Source organism: Cydia amplana, chromosome 14, assembly GCF_948474715.1.
Source record: "Cydia amplana chromosome 14, ilCydAmpl1.1, whole genome shotgun sequence".
Lineage (NCBI taxonomy): Eukaryota > Metazoa > Arthropoda > Insecta > Lepidoptera > Tortricidae > Cydia > Cydia amplana.
This window is the reverse complement of record NC_086082.1, coordinates 13,449,783-13,463,712: the sequence shown is the minus strand read 5'-3', so window position 1 is coordinate 13,463,712 and position 13,930 is coordinate 13,449,783. Positions and strand designations below refer to the sequence as shown.

Sequence of the window (13,930 nt, the reverse complement as noted above, 5' to 3'; positions counted from 1 at the left end):
AGCTATCTATAGGATAATTTTGCGAAAATCCTGAAAAATAAACGGTTTCTGCTTTAGGATTAATAATAATATGACAAACGATACATTATCACTTAAAACTTTATTTGTATCTGTAATTCATTTATCTATCTATAACATTGTGCCGCGTGCACGATCGATCGCTGCCATATTGGTTAAAAAAAGGAGGGATGGGTCGAGGGTCCATCGGGCAACCGAGCATCTCGGGGCCGCCGAATCGATTATAAAATAACTACATATCTCATTCTTTCTCGTGTGACAGAGGGAGAGATCGACATCGGCGCGGTGCTGATCGCGGAGGGGCTCGCGGCGCCCGCCCCCGCCGCCCCCGCCCCGCCCCGCGCCTCCCCGCCTCGGCCCCCGCCCTCGCCCTTCGGCGACCTCGGCGCCTCCAGGTATAGTTTGTAGCTTTCTAGTAGACCCCGAAGGCTTATCCTATTGTCTATTGTTCAGTAAAACCGCACGTGCTACTTACCTGCAAAAAAGGGTCCTAATTATTCTATTTGGCACCTGAGCGCGAGCTAGTCCAACGCTCAAAAAACCAGTGTAGGTGCGCTCTCCGATAACGCGCCTTTGTTACGCATCTCGATGACACATTTTAGAGTGGTTCTGTAGCGTTCGACTCGCCGGCACTCAGTAACCGAAGTACCGATTTTTTATGCAGGTGGTTGTGGCACGTGGCACGAGCGGTTTTTCTTAACAATAGACAATAGGATTAGCCTTCGGGGTCTATTAGAAAGCTACAAACTATAACATCGCACTATATCCACACTCAATATAAAAAAACCGGCCAAGTGCGAGTCGGACTCGCGCACGGAGGGTTCCGCACCATCAACAAAAAATAGAGCAAAACAAGCAAAAAACGGTCACCCATCCAAGTACTGACCCCGCCCGACGTTGCTTAACTTCGGTCAAGAATCACGTTTGTTGTATGGGAGCCCCACTTAAATCTTTATTTTATTCTGTTTTTAGGGTTCCGTACCCAAAGGGTAAAAACGGGACCCTATTACTAAGACTCCGCTGTCCGTCCGTCCGTCCGTCCGTCTGTCACCAGGCTGTATCTCACGAACCGTGATAGCTAGACAGTTGAAATTTTCACAGATGATGTATTTCTGTTGCCGCTATAACAACAAATACTAAAAACAGAATAAAATAAAGATTTAAGTGGGGCTCCCATACAACAAACGTGATTTTTGACCGAAGTTAAGCAACGTCGGGCGGGGTCAGTACTTGGATGGGTGACCGTTTTTTTGCTTGTTTTTTGTTGATGGTGCGCGAGTCCGACTCGCACTTGGCCGGTTTTTAGTATTTGTTGTTATAGCGGCAACAGAAATACATCATCTGTGAAAATTTCAACTGTCTAGCTATCACGGTTCGTGAGATACAGCCTGGTGACAGACGGACGGACGGACGGACAGCGGAGCCTTAGTAATAGGGTCCCGTTTTTACCCTTTGGGTACGGAACCCTAAAAAACTTGATATGTACAGTCACCTGCAATAATATGTTACTCTTCGGAGACCGCAAAAATATCTGACACGATCTTATTTGTAGAGCCATAAGAGCGTGTCAGATATTTTTGCGGCCTTCGAAGACTAACATATTATTGCAGGTGACTGTACGTATGTACAAATGGTAAGCGCATTAACAATATACCTACAGAATCAAAACAGATCACTGACAAAAATGATTCTCCTGTAGAAAAACCGTATTATTATTTATTAATTAATATTATCTTGCTGATAGTCAAATACATTTTTATTTTCACGCTTCCTAGGACTAAAACAAGTTAGTATTAATTCAGTATTGTAGACACATATTTTAAATTATAATTTCCAAAAATCCTTGAGCCTCCTTGTAAACTTGTTGAGTAAACAAAACACTGTTTCTGTTAGGGAGGTACAAAACTACCTGTTAAATTCAATATGTAGGTACTTTGTTACACATGAACTTAGATGAGCTATGTTATACAACTGCCACACTATAATAGGATATGACATATACTCTGTCAAGTCATTTCCGTCAGCAGAAAAGACCGGCAAATTTAAAAAATGAGGCGCGAATGGTTGTCGTCCCATAGAAAAATTAAATTTCTCGTCTTTTTCTACTGACAAACTAATTTCAGTGGCGGTACTTCCATACAAGCCCAAAAGCCGGGCTTGCCTTAGTTGCCTTACCGACATTACGTAGTGATAAGACCAACATAATTTTCTTTAAAACCGCGCGCCAAATGAAGCCTCACCGCGCGGGCCGCGGACAGGGCGTGTTGCAAATTTTGGCCGTGGCGCCACTGCTATGTTCGCTATCCTGCTTGCACTCGCCGGCTTGCAACCGGGCTTGCTTGTTCGTCCCGCTCTACCCTAGAAACTGCCATAAAACGAATATAACTATTTGTAGGTATATATAGCAATTTTATACGACGATTTAAGCCTGGCTTTTGGTATGAAGTTAGCTGCATAAGTTCGTACGAGCGCACGTTTACTAATCAACTTCAAGTGTATTATTATTTGGATTTAGTCGAAAGTTTAATTCGTATTAAAGTGAATGTGGTCTTGTTTAGTTACGCGTTTTTAAGTGTCTAATTTGTTTGTTAAACTTGTGAAAGTGACTACATTAACAATGGATGAAGGCAATTTAAAACAAGGTAAAATCGTTAAACATTGTAGAAAAACGGGATATCATTGCCGCGCCAATACTAACCACCCGACTTGTGTAAATTCTGTACGATCGTTTACAAAACACAAGAGATTGTTGGTTTATTCTAACTAAGGTGTAATTAGAGTGACAGAGAATGATGCATGCAATTAGCAAACTACGGTGTTCGCGGCATATTGATATGTTTGTAAAAGTCTATCCTCGTCTAGTAGTAGTATATGCCCTGTGCGCTATGATAGCTCGCCGTGATACTTACACTAGCAGCTAGCACATTCTTTTGAGTCCAAAGAGTGAGATTGGATTATTACGAAAACATATCTTTCGGCTTGCCTTACTCAAAAACCCTAGGCACGCCACTGACTAATTTGACCGGCTATACTATACAAACGAGTAAATAAAAAAAAACACGATGCGGTAATGCGGAGACAACGGGCCTAATTATAATTAATAAGCTCCCACTAATTTTTTCTTGCTTCAACAATGAAAATAATAATCGTCCTTATCAATAACTGAACAATAACCCTTGTTCCGTGCACAACCATTATGCATTATCGACTGTTCATTAAGGTTTCGAATATCAACCCAAAGATGGTGACACTGTTGCCAGTGCATCGCTTGCTTATCTTGCTTTCTCTGTCACACCATCGTAATTTTGTATGAAACTATTTCGTTCCCGAGCAAAAAACATGTTTTTTACTATGAAAATTAAACTTTATTACGGACTACAATCATTCAAATAATGTTATATGATTATTAATACTACAAAATTGAGTCCAAATCATTGTTGTCATGTTTATTTTAGGCAATGTTCTACATCACGCTTTCAAAGTTTTTGCATCGCGTCGCTTATATACGTTCTAGCGAAAGATTAGTCGGGGAGTCCGTTCCTACGCAAGCAAGTAGTGAAGCTAGCTACTCCCGCCGCTCTTTGACATGTATTTGGAAAGCTAGTCTTTCCTCTGACATGGACTAGTGGGGGTGTGTTTGGACCAAGCGGATGGACCGTGTTTGTTTTCTGTACCGATGTGTGCGAGGATTGCAGTACAGTACGAGGGGGGGTAGTACAACATCGTGCAAGAAAGCCTATAGGGTCCTAAGTGACGGTTTACTCAACCCGCTTGGTGAGCGGTGGGCTCACGTGTCCAAGAGACTAAAGTACACGGTCTTCGACACCACTGTTGTAGAAAATTTGACTCTCTTTTTATCGTATTTTCCCGTTTTGAGTTTGCAAAAGTAAGTTTTTTTTCTCATTTAATTGAAATACATTTTATAAAATTAAAAAAGGTCTGTTCTTATACAAAAATTAACTTTATTTTGTGTAAAAAGCGATATCCCACAATTCCCACTAAATCTATTAATAAACAACTAACTTGATTTCTGGTATAAAAAAAGGATTTTGAGGATAGATCTTTATCACTCTACCGCGTCCAAATATTAACGGGTTAAATTCTACAGTGTTTCTTTTCTAAGATCACATATTTGACAGTTATGAATTCACCCTTATAGATATGATGCTAAGATCTACCGTTTAACTGATACCCTTAAAGTCATATATATAAGGGTCAATTTGTAACTGTCAAATATGTGATGTTAGAATAATGTCACTGTAAAGGTAACCTATTTTAAACTAGCAGATGGATGGTTCTGTGTTCCACCGTCCACACAGTTGACTAACAATGAAATTAGTATATTGCTGAACGATATATAAGTAGGGTTATCACTAGCATTCACACTAATATGCCAGTATGAGCGAGATGCATAGAAAATAAGTTATGCACACGCTAGCGAATAAGTCAGTGTCAAGCTCTTGGTAGCCGTAAAGGTGTATAAATTGCAACTGGTCAGTTAGGTATCACTAATTACTATGAGATTGAGATTGAGAGATTGAGATATTTATTTATAAAATCATAAATAATTTTACACGTCACAAAGCTATATACATAATTATCAATTTTTCACTAGATTAAATAATATCATTTTTGGACATCGGCAGTTCTCAACATAAATTCACTTATAGTGTAACAAGCCAAACCAATTAACATTTTCTTAAGTCTACTTACAAATATTGCCTCACTAGCTGAGTTAATGACCTCTTTCGGAAGTGTGTTATAAATTTTTACACCCATGACACCGAGTGATTTCCGCACCTTGGCCAGTCGGCAGCACGGGACTAGCAGAAGGTGCTCGCCGCGCGTGTTGCGGCCGTGGTTCTGCCCACGAGTTGTATATAGCCCCAGATTAGACCTTACATATTTGCAGGCTGTTAGTATGTAAACACATGGTAGCGTAAGTATTTTGTGTTCTATGAATAATGACTTAGCTGGATAATCATAGGGTTTCTTTGAGATTATCCTTAGGGCACGTTTTTGTAATCTAAATAGTCTATCACATTCAGCTGCAGTAGCCCATAGTTCTACACCTTGAGTTAAAATTGAGTGGAAGTACCCATAGTATGCTATTCTGAGGTTTTGAGGCGTTAGGGATGGCGCGAGTCTGCCAAGGGCGAAGCACGCTGACGCTAGCCTGTCAGAGACCACATCTATATGGGGGGTCCAGGTTAGTCCCGAGTCTATAGTAAAACCCAGATATTTTGCTTGCTCAACCTGGGGGAGTTTTACATTGTTTACGACTATATCTAGTGGACATATACCAGTTTTACGAAGTTGAAAATGCATAATATTTGTTTTATCAATATTAAGTAGCATGCCGTTTGACGAGAACCACTTGGCAATGTTATTAATTACTTTATTCGTTTTTATTTTTAGGTTGTCAAAATTATCTGCGTTAACTATTATGCACGTGTCATCTGCGAACATAATATATTCAGGCTCAGGGCACGCCGTCATAATATCGTTAACTAGTATCAAAAAAAGGTTATTGCCCATCATCGATCCTTGCGGTACCGCACAAGCCCCTACGGGTTCGAGGTTTGACTTCACGCCAAGAACAACGGTGCTTTGCTGTCGATTGCTGAGAAAAGAGGCAATCGTGTTGAGAAAGTTGCCCTCGAAGCCGTAGCGTGCCAATTTCGAGAGGAGCAATGAGTGGTCGATCATCTCAAAGGCGCGCGAAAGGTCGCAGAATATCGCTGCGACCTGCCGCCCGCCCTCGAGATGCACCATCACTCGCGCGACCACATCGCGCGCCGCATCAGTCGTCGAACGACCTGTCTGGTAGGCATACTGCTGGCTATTCAAAAGATTATTTGATATAATATGATGCATCATCCGCGTACTTAATAGGCGCTCAAAGACCTTGGATATTGTAGGTATAAGGGATATCGGCCTATAGAATTTAGGTATATGCATTTCACCCTTTCCCTTATAGATAGGCTGAACTTTAACTAACTTTAACGTGTCGGGGTACATCCCCGCGTTAACACATTTATTAAATATAAAAAGCAGTAAGGATATGACATTCGGCGGGAGAAGATCAATGACATAGGTCGTCATATCATGGATGTCCTTAGATTGTTTACGTTTAACGACCTTACATGTTTTCACCATTTCCTCAAGAGTGAATGGTTTAAATACGAAAGCAGATGGTACCTGTGGCAGATATCTGTCGAGATATGCGAGTGCATCATCTATGCACGGGCGCGAGTCATTGTTCGTGTGAGTGTAGTAGTGGTTAAGCTGGGCGGCGGCGGCCGCGGCGCGCGCAGCCTCGCAGTCGCCCGGCGCACGGCTCACGAGCACGTCCAGGGGTCCGCTCCTGCTGCTACTGCGCCGGCATGTCTCTGACGAGATGACGCTCCACATAGCCCGACAGACATTACCACCTGCGCTACACACTATTTTGCTATTTATAAATTCTACACGGTCATTACGTAATGTAGCCCAATACGCTGTTTCCAATTTTAATAGGCTCGAATGTAACTCGATGTCATTAGGTTGTTTAGATAACTTAACTTTGGTTGCACGCAATTTATGGCGTAGTTTACGTAAGAGGTCATTCACCCATGTGTTTACAATCTTTTTAATAGGTTGTTTTCGCTTAGGAAAGTGAATATCATAATAGTGTTTAAGAATATTAATTACTGATGTAGTTATTTTATTGGGGCATTGATTTTTTAATAAAACGCAATCCCAGTCATATAACTCGAGGCTCTGAATGAAATTGTATTTGTTTTGACTTGAAAATGTTTGTTTAGTTATGTACTTAATCGGAGAAACAGAATGATTAATATTTATAATGATATTTACACTTAAGTGATCAGACAGGTACATTTCTTTACAATATACATCACAAATCATGCTCTTGTGTATGTTTGTATATGCATGGTCGATACAAGTTTCTGATGATGCAGTTATTCTAGTAGGTACGGTTACAAGCTGTCTAAAATTATGCTGTTTAATTGTATTCAGGAGACTTCGGGTGTTAGAACATTTAGTTAAGAGATCAATATTAATGTCTCCTACTAGTACAACATTGTTATTCTGTATACTTTCTAGGTTTAATAATTCGTCTAACTGTGTAAGATATAAAGGTACATCACCATTGGGCGGCCGGTAGATACACACAATGATAAGGTCCAGTCCAATGCAATATCACTATAACATAACTATTAGCAGCTATTATGACGTAGACGTAGAGTAGAACCAAGTTTTCTTTAAATATTTCACAAAAAGTCCACTTGTGATCAAAACCTTGAACCTTCTTGAAGCAAATAAAATATTAAAGGAGGTAGCAAACCACCTGTTTAATTCTCTACAGTTGAACGGTAATTTATACAACTACTGCATATTAACTATTATCTAATACCTTTAAACGAGCAATTCTTGCATATTTATATATTTATTATATATATATATATATATATATATATATATATTTCGGTGATCTCGGAAACGGCTCTAACGATTTCGATGAAATTTGGTATATGGGGGTTTTCTGGGGTGAAAAATCGATCTATCTAGGTCTTATCTCTGGGAAAGCGCTCATTTTTGAGTTTTTATATGTTTTCCGAGCAAAGCTCGGTCTCCCAGATATTAGGTTATTAATGTTATTATATACAAAATCACAAACGGGAAAACCTGAAATATAATGCGGTAATGAAAAAACAAGGGGCCTAAGCTCCCGCTAAGCTGTTCTTGCTCTAACAATACAGATCATTCTTATCAACAACTGATAAAATACGATTTTGTTGTGCACCACCATTAAGCATTATCGATCGCTCAGTAAGGTTCCGAATATTAACTAACTATTAACTAACAAAGATGGTGACACTGTCGCCAGCACACCACTTGCTTATGTTGCTTTCACCGTCACACCAACATAATTCCGCATATAGCTATTTCATAAGCCAGAAAAAACATGTTTTTTTATTGTGTAAATTAAATTTTATTGCATACTACAATCATTTAAAAAAATTATATGATTATGTACCCTACAAAATTGAATCCAAATCATCGATTTCAAGTTAATTATAGGCAATGTTCCACATCGCGCTTTCAATGTTTTTGCGTCGCTTCGCTTAAATAGTTAATGTCGAAAGATCAGACGGAGAGTCCGTTCCTACACAGGCAGGTAGTGAAGCTAGCAGCTACCCCTGCCGCTCTTTGATATGTCTTTGGACAGTTAGTTGTCCTTAGACGTTTGGGCACTAGTCTGTCCCTGGACATGTACTAGCGGGGTGTGTTTGAACTGCGTTTCTGGGGCAGTGTCACTGTCAGTGTCTAGGCAGTGTACTGTCTCCATTCGTGACAGTTACTCAGGTCCTCTTGGTGAGCGGTGAGCAAACGTGTCTGAGAGTCTGAAGTACTCAGTCTCTGACACCACTGTTGTAGAAACTTTGACTCTCTTTTTGTGGTATTTTTTTCATTTAGTAGTTTGTAAAAGTAAGGTTTTAGACATGAAATGGAAACATTTAAAATAAATCATATGAAATTGAACTTTTAGAATGGTCCGATCTTCTACAAATATTAACCTTGTTTTAAGGAACAAAGTCTGTCAATAAAACTTGAACTTTATGGCAAAAATACAAATTTTTGAGGATTGTGTTTTTTTTTCGCTAAACCACGTCCAAATATTACAATTTAAATTCGCGGGGTATCCTATTTTTAGAACCATTCGTTATGAGACTTATGAGTCACAGCTTTCAAATGAAAAACAAAGCGGTCGCACGCAGGTAGAAAACTAGCGAATAATTGGTTCTGCGTACCATCATCGATATAGTTGACTAACGATTAGTAAATTGCTTAACGAGATAACAAATTGTCACTGGTCAGTTTGGTATCATTATACCATCATTATATTAGCTGTTAATATGCTGGGGTTCAGATAGTAAATGGGAAAAGATGCCTTTATTCTTTTGCCATTTCTTGCAGATTGTTCCCAAGTAGGTATGTATTTGTTAATAGTATTTACACCCTTATGAATGCCATAAACAGCTGAAGCATTTAGAAATGTATCTAATATGGCACCTATATTATATTATATAGTATATATATATATATTGTTTAATACACTAGCAGCTGAAAGCTGATGCGTGTCACTGCACTTGTTTTTTTTAACGATTAATGTTCATTTTTTTGTTGTTTTAAGTGTTTGTCAAGTCTGTTTTTAAAACATATGTAGAATAAATGAGGTTAAAACCAACAGATTATACTGGTTGCAACTGGAACCAAAAGTGACAGAAATCTCTAGTAGATTGTGAGTCTATGATTTAAGTTTCTTTGGATTTGAGACATCTAATGACATGTTTTGTTTTTCAACATTGCAGCGCCATCTGTGTTAAGTTTTGCGCCATTATCCTCATTGGCATAGAATAAAAAAGTGTATAAACAATGTTTGTATGTATACAGGGTGCTCGGGATGGTAGAAAACCGCAGCTCGTCTTTACCTCGTGACCACAAGGAAGACTACACTGCAGATAACAACAACACACAAGGTAAATAGTAAATACTATATCTATAGAATAAGTTATAGCACTAAAGTACTTAGTACTTCTCGCTCAATGACGTTCAGCTGATTAAGTTGGCTGATACGTCTCATACTATATAGAACTAGAATCTTAGAGCATTTAATAACTGGAGTCGCCTTTAAGAGCTTACCCCTCTGCCGAAAAACCTGCACAATTGTGCAAACTTTTGTATGGACTGACATGGCTATTTGTACGTTACGTACAAATCATGTAGAAATAGCAATAAATTTGACGTCCCCTCCCCCGCAAAAATCGGCAGACTGTTTCGTACAGAAAATGACAGCCATGACATCTCCAGTTACTAAATGCTCTAAGACTAGAATAGGTCTCGGCAAACTTTTTAAGAGAATAGCAAACCATAATATAAATTACCTGATTTAGAAACTTAAGCCACAAAAATTAATTTGACTGGGTACTCTAATTTGGTTTGTTGAGTGTGTTGAAGAGCTTAAATTGAGGCCGAAAGAGCCGCATACAGCTCACAAACCGAGGTTTGGACTCGGACTAGAATATTGTCAACAAACAATAATTCAAGTTAAAAACACAGTTAATTGTGATAAATATGTAGTTAAATATAAATTTCTAACTATCCAATACCTTTAAACTAGCAATTCTTGTTATTTATTATATACATAATTCGGGCACCTCGGAAACGGCTCTAACGATTTCGATTAAATTTGCCATATGGAGGTTTTCGGAGGCGATAAATCGATCTATCTAGGTCTTATCTCCGGGAAAACGCGTATTTTTGAGTTTTTATATGTTTACCGAGCAAAGCTCGGCCTCCCAGATATTCTACTATTATGTGAATTAGCCCATTAGCGCCCATTGTAAATTGTAGGTACCCACTTGGGTACACCTGGGTTACGGCGTTTGATTCGATTTTCTACTGTAACTCTACCTAACAGCATTAAAAAAAATGGTGGGTTCCCAAAAGTGGGCTTAGGCGCTAATGGGTTATTAGCATACCCCGCAACTAGCAAAACCGTAGCATATGACAGTTTTGTGTCAGGGTTGGCGATTATGATGAAACATTTTGCTTTAACTTTATTGTATGTATGATTAATAAAATTGATCGAGAACCTTGTTGACCCTCTTCCGATATAACCCGGTTCAATTTACTGTCAAATAATATAAATTAACAGGTCAATGTCAATATTAGATGCGTCTCAATGTATCTGTTATTTTGTTTATAAAATCACGTTTTTTTTTCGCATTTATTTCAAATATTAACATGGAATTTTTATTGCTTGATAATATTGGTGTGTTTGAAAACAAAGAAAATATATTTTTTGTACTTTAGTTTATGCGTAGTAGTGATAACCCTGACGTACAACTGCTACAGATTTGCTAGCTCGGTTGCGAGGTATGGTTATTAGGAATTGGCTTGATTTATTAGGTTTCAAATTATTCACAAATAATATAAAACTTTCTTAATTCCAGCATCTAACCTTGCCACCTCGAAATCCCTAGGCTCCGGCATAGAAGCCTCGCACACTCCGGTCTCCATGACCAACGTGGACCTCTCGAGGCCGAAACAGAACGGCTCCCACGACCTCATCGAGGCCGAGCGACGGCACGAGGCCGACAGCGATGTACCTCACACGCCCGACTTACACATGACGCCCCTAGATGAACTTAAAGCTAATATAAATAGGATCGATTCACATCATGGTAATTTAGAATCGTTGGGCAGATTGCATGAGTTGTAAGCTCGTTATTGTCATAAATATGTTTACATTTGGGGCATTATCTATGAAAAGGGACCTTATTGTCGATGGCGCTTACGCCGCACGGCGTCGCGCGGCGTTGTATTTATATCGGAGCATCGTTAATAATAGCGTTTTCATAAATAATGTCACATTTTAGTACGATAAAGTTCTTAAGTGTACATACATTTATAATTATTTGAATTAGGCATATATGTTACATTTTCAGGCATATGGTTACATTGTTGGCTGTCGACAGCTAAAGCTATTGGGTGAATCAACTTTTTCTTGTCACTCATTGCCATGGTTACGTTCTCCTGGGTCACTCTTTAAAACCTGATTTTTAGGCATTTAAATTCACCAAATACGCTTTTTTGTGATACTTATAAACCATTTCCATTGAGGGTCGTCTACCAAGCGTGTCAGAAGAAGGTGGTGTACAATATCTTCTAACAAACTATGCTACTGTTGTCTCTTGGCTGACCGGACAGAATAACAACAAGAAATAGTTGATCCACCCTATTAGCTAAATAAGAGAAATTTACCGGAAATAAGATACTTTTTCTTACACGCAAAATGAGCGCCAGTCATAGTGTAAGGCCTGAGTGGACGCTCGAGTTGGGCGTGCAGCGGGGCGGGGCGTGCGGCGTGCATGTTAAACAAATGCAAGCGTATAGGAGCGGCCTTAGTGCACGCTGCTCACATCACGCGTGAGCCCGACGCCACGCTGCACGCCCCGCCGAACGCTCCGCTCCGAGCGTCCACTCAGGCCTTACACATAGAGTTGCGGAAACCTGCCCGTGCCACAATACAATACAATGCAAGATACTTTTTGCCTGAAAAGGTTACATGTATATATAGAAGAAATAAACTCGAATCCATTGACTCTAATGGCCACTTGCACCATCCCACTAACCCGGGGTTTGGCGATTAACCCCTCATTTCCCACGATATGACGTCACCCATAAGCGTTCTGACGCAAATTCGAGCCCTTGGGAGCTGACAGGTTAAACCGTTAACCTAGTGTCAAATTGTACTGGTAACTCCAGGTTTAACCGGTTAACCCTGAGTTAGTGGAACGGTGCAAGTGGCGCTAAGAGTGTTAGAGCTTTAGATCTTTTTGAGCTCTTTATATCGGTATTCAGCTTTTAATTGCACTTATGTATAAAGTTCACTTTTGCATGTCAATTACTCTGGTGTCATATTTTGTTTTTTTCGTCCTCTGTTCTAACAAGAATTAAGTATTTTGTGAACATCTAAAATATTAAATTGTCTAGGTTTTCAAGTTTTTCCTTCAGAAATCAAATCAATCAATCAAGACAATAATCTGTAAGTGCATTGAATTAGAGTTAGTTTTAAAATCTTACTGAGTTATGGCCCGCCACGGGCGCGAGGGAATTAAGAGTAATATATGTAATTTAAGAGAAAAATAATAGATTTAAAAGAATCAACAAAAATAATTTATGAAATTATTATCAATTTTTCCGTCACGAAACGCGTCTTTGCTTTAGGTATATTTTCGTGCTATGTGGCGGGCCTATGACAGCAGCGTTTCTTATTGTCTATGGTACAGTCATAGAGTAAAGCAAACATGAATGTATATGTAATCGTGTCAAATGATTATTTCTGTTGTTTTACCTGTAGATTGGTTTCTGTGATCCTACAAATATATATAAACGAATATGTATTGTAGTTGTAGTTTAAGATTAACTTTTGTGTTCGATGTCCGTTCGTCCCTCTCGCACTTACATACTTGCTAGTAAAGGACGAATGGTTTACTCCCTTTTTTTATAACAAATTTATAACAGTACGTATCAGTCATTCAAAGTACTTATTGTAAAATTAATTGATAATAAATTAAGGCCTGTAAAACCTTTTGCGGCCTATTTATCAAAGATATATTTTGTCGTCCAAATGTGGACCTTATTTTAATATCGTAAGGTCTATTTGGTATCAGTTGAGTATGTTTTGCTTTGTACATACGTATTTGTATCGTATACGTATCTGCGTGTAGTGCAATAGTTAAGATATTGAGTTCGTCAGCGGTGTAGATATTTTGCAACTAACTGTTTAATAATGTAGTGTATATTAGTATATGTGTACTTATACGTACAAGTACATACAAAGATATCATTGTTAACGGTAACAGAGTAATATTGCAGGGCAACACACTAATTTGGGATAGGTATCTTTGGTTGTTATAATTAATATCTTATTAAATAGTAAATAATGTGTAAAAAAATCCTTCCAATCTACCTCTAAATTATAAAAATATATATTATTATAAAAATGAAACTTATCACATTTAATGTTTGGTACTGTTTTTACTAACATGTTGTACAGTCAGCATCAAATATGTCTTAAACATAAAAGTCCTCCCAAGTTCAGTTAACACGTGACAGTTTCGAGGAAAAATCACCGCTTTTTCCTAAGTAATCCCAGAATCTCACCAAATTTCATTGATTAGTTCCCGATTTGCCGGATTCTTGTTTCGCCAGATTCTCGTTTTGCCAGATTCTCGTTTCGTCGGATTCTCGTTTCGCCGGATTCTCGTTAAGACGGATTGTGCCGTACTAAAGTAAATATGGCGAAGCAGGCCCCGTAGACAACACGCCAATCTCTAAA

At 38.8% G+C, this 13,930-nt stretch overlaps 1 protein-coding gene across 3 annotated transcripts in view; it reads left to right on the top strand.

Moving 5' to 3' along the window:
- Positions 1-11,333, top strand: part of LOC134654189 (tudor and KH domain-containing protein homolog) — a 29,229-nt gene extending 17,896 nt beyond the window's left edge. For all 3 annotated transcript variants that reach the window (XM_063509642.1, XM_063509640.1, XM_063509641.1), the window contains exons 11-13: positions 281-413; positions 9,478-9,563; positions 11,040-11,333. In XM_063509642.1, the coding sequence (XP_063365712.1) occupies positions 281-413; positions 9,478-9,563; positions 11,040-11,308 (488 nt within the window). In that variant the 3' untranslated portion in view covers positions 11,309-11,333. The remainder of the gene's footprint in view (positions 1-280; positions 414-9,477; positions 9,564-11,039) is intronic.
- Positions 11,334-13,930: the final 2,597 nt, after the last annotated feature.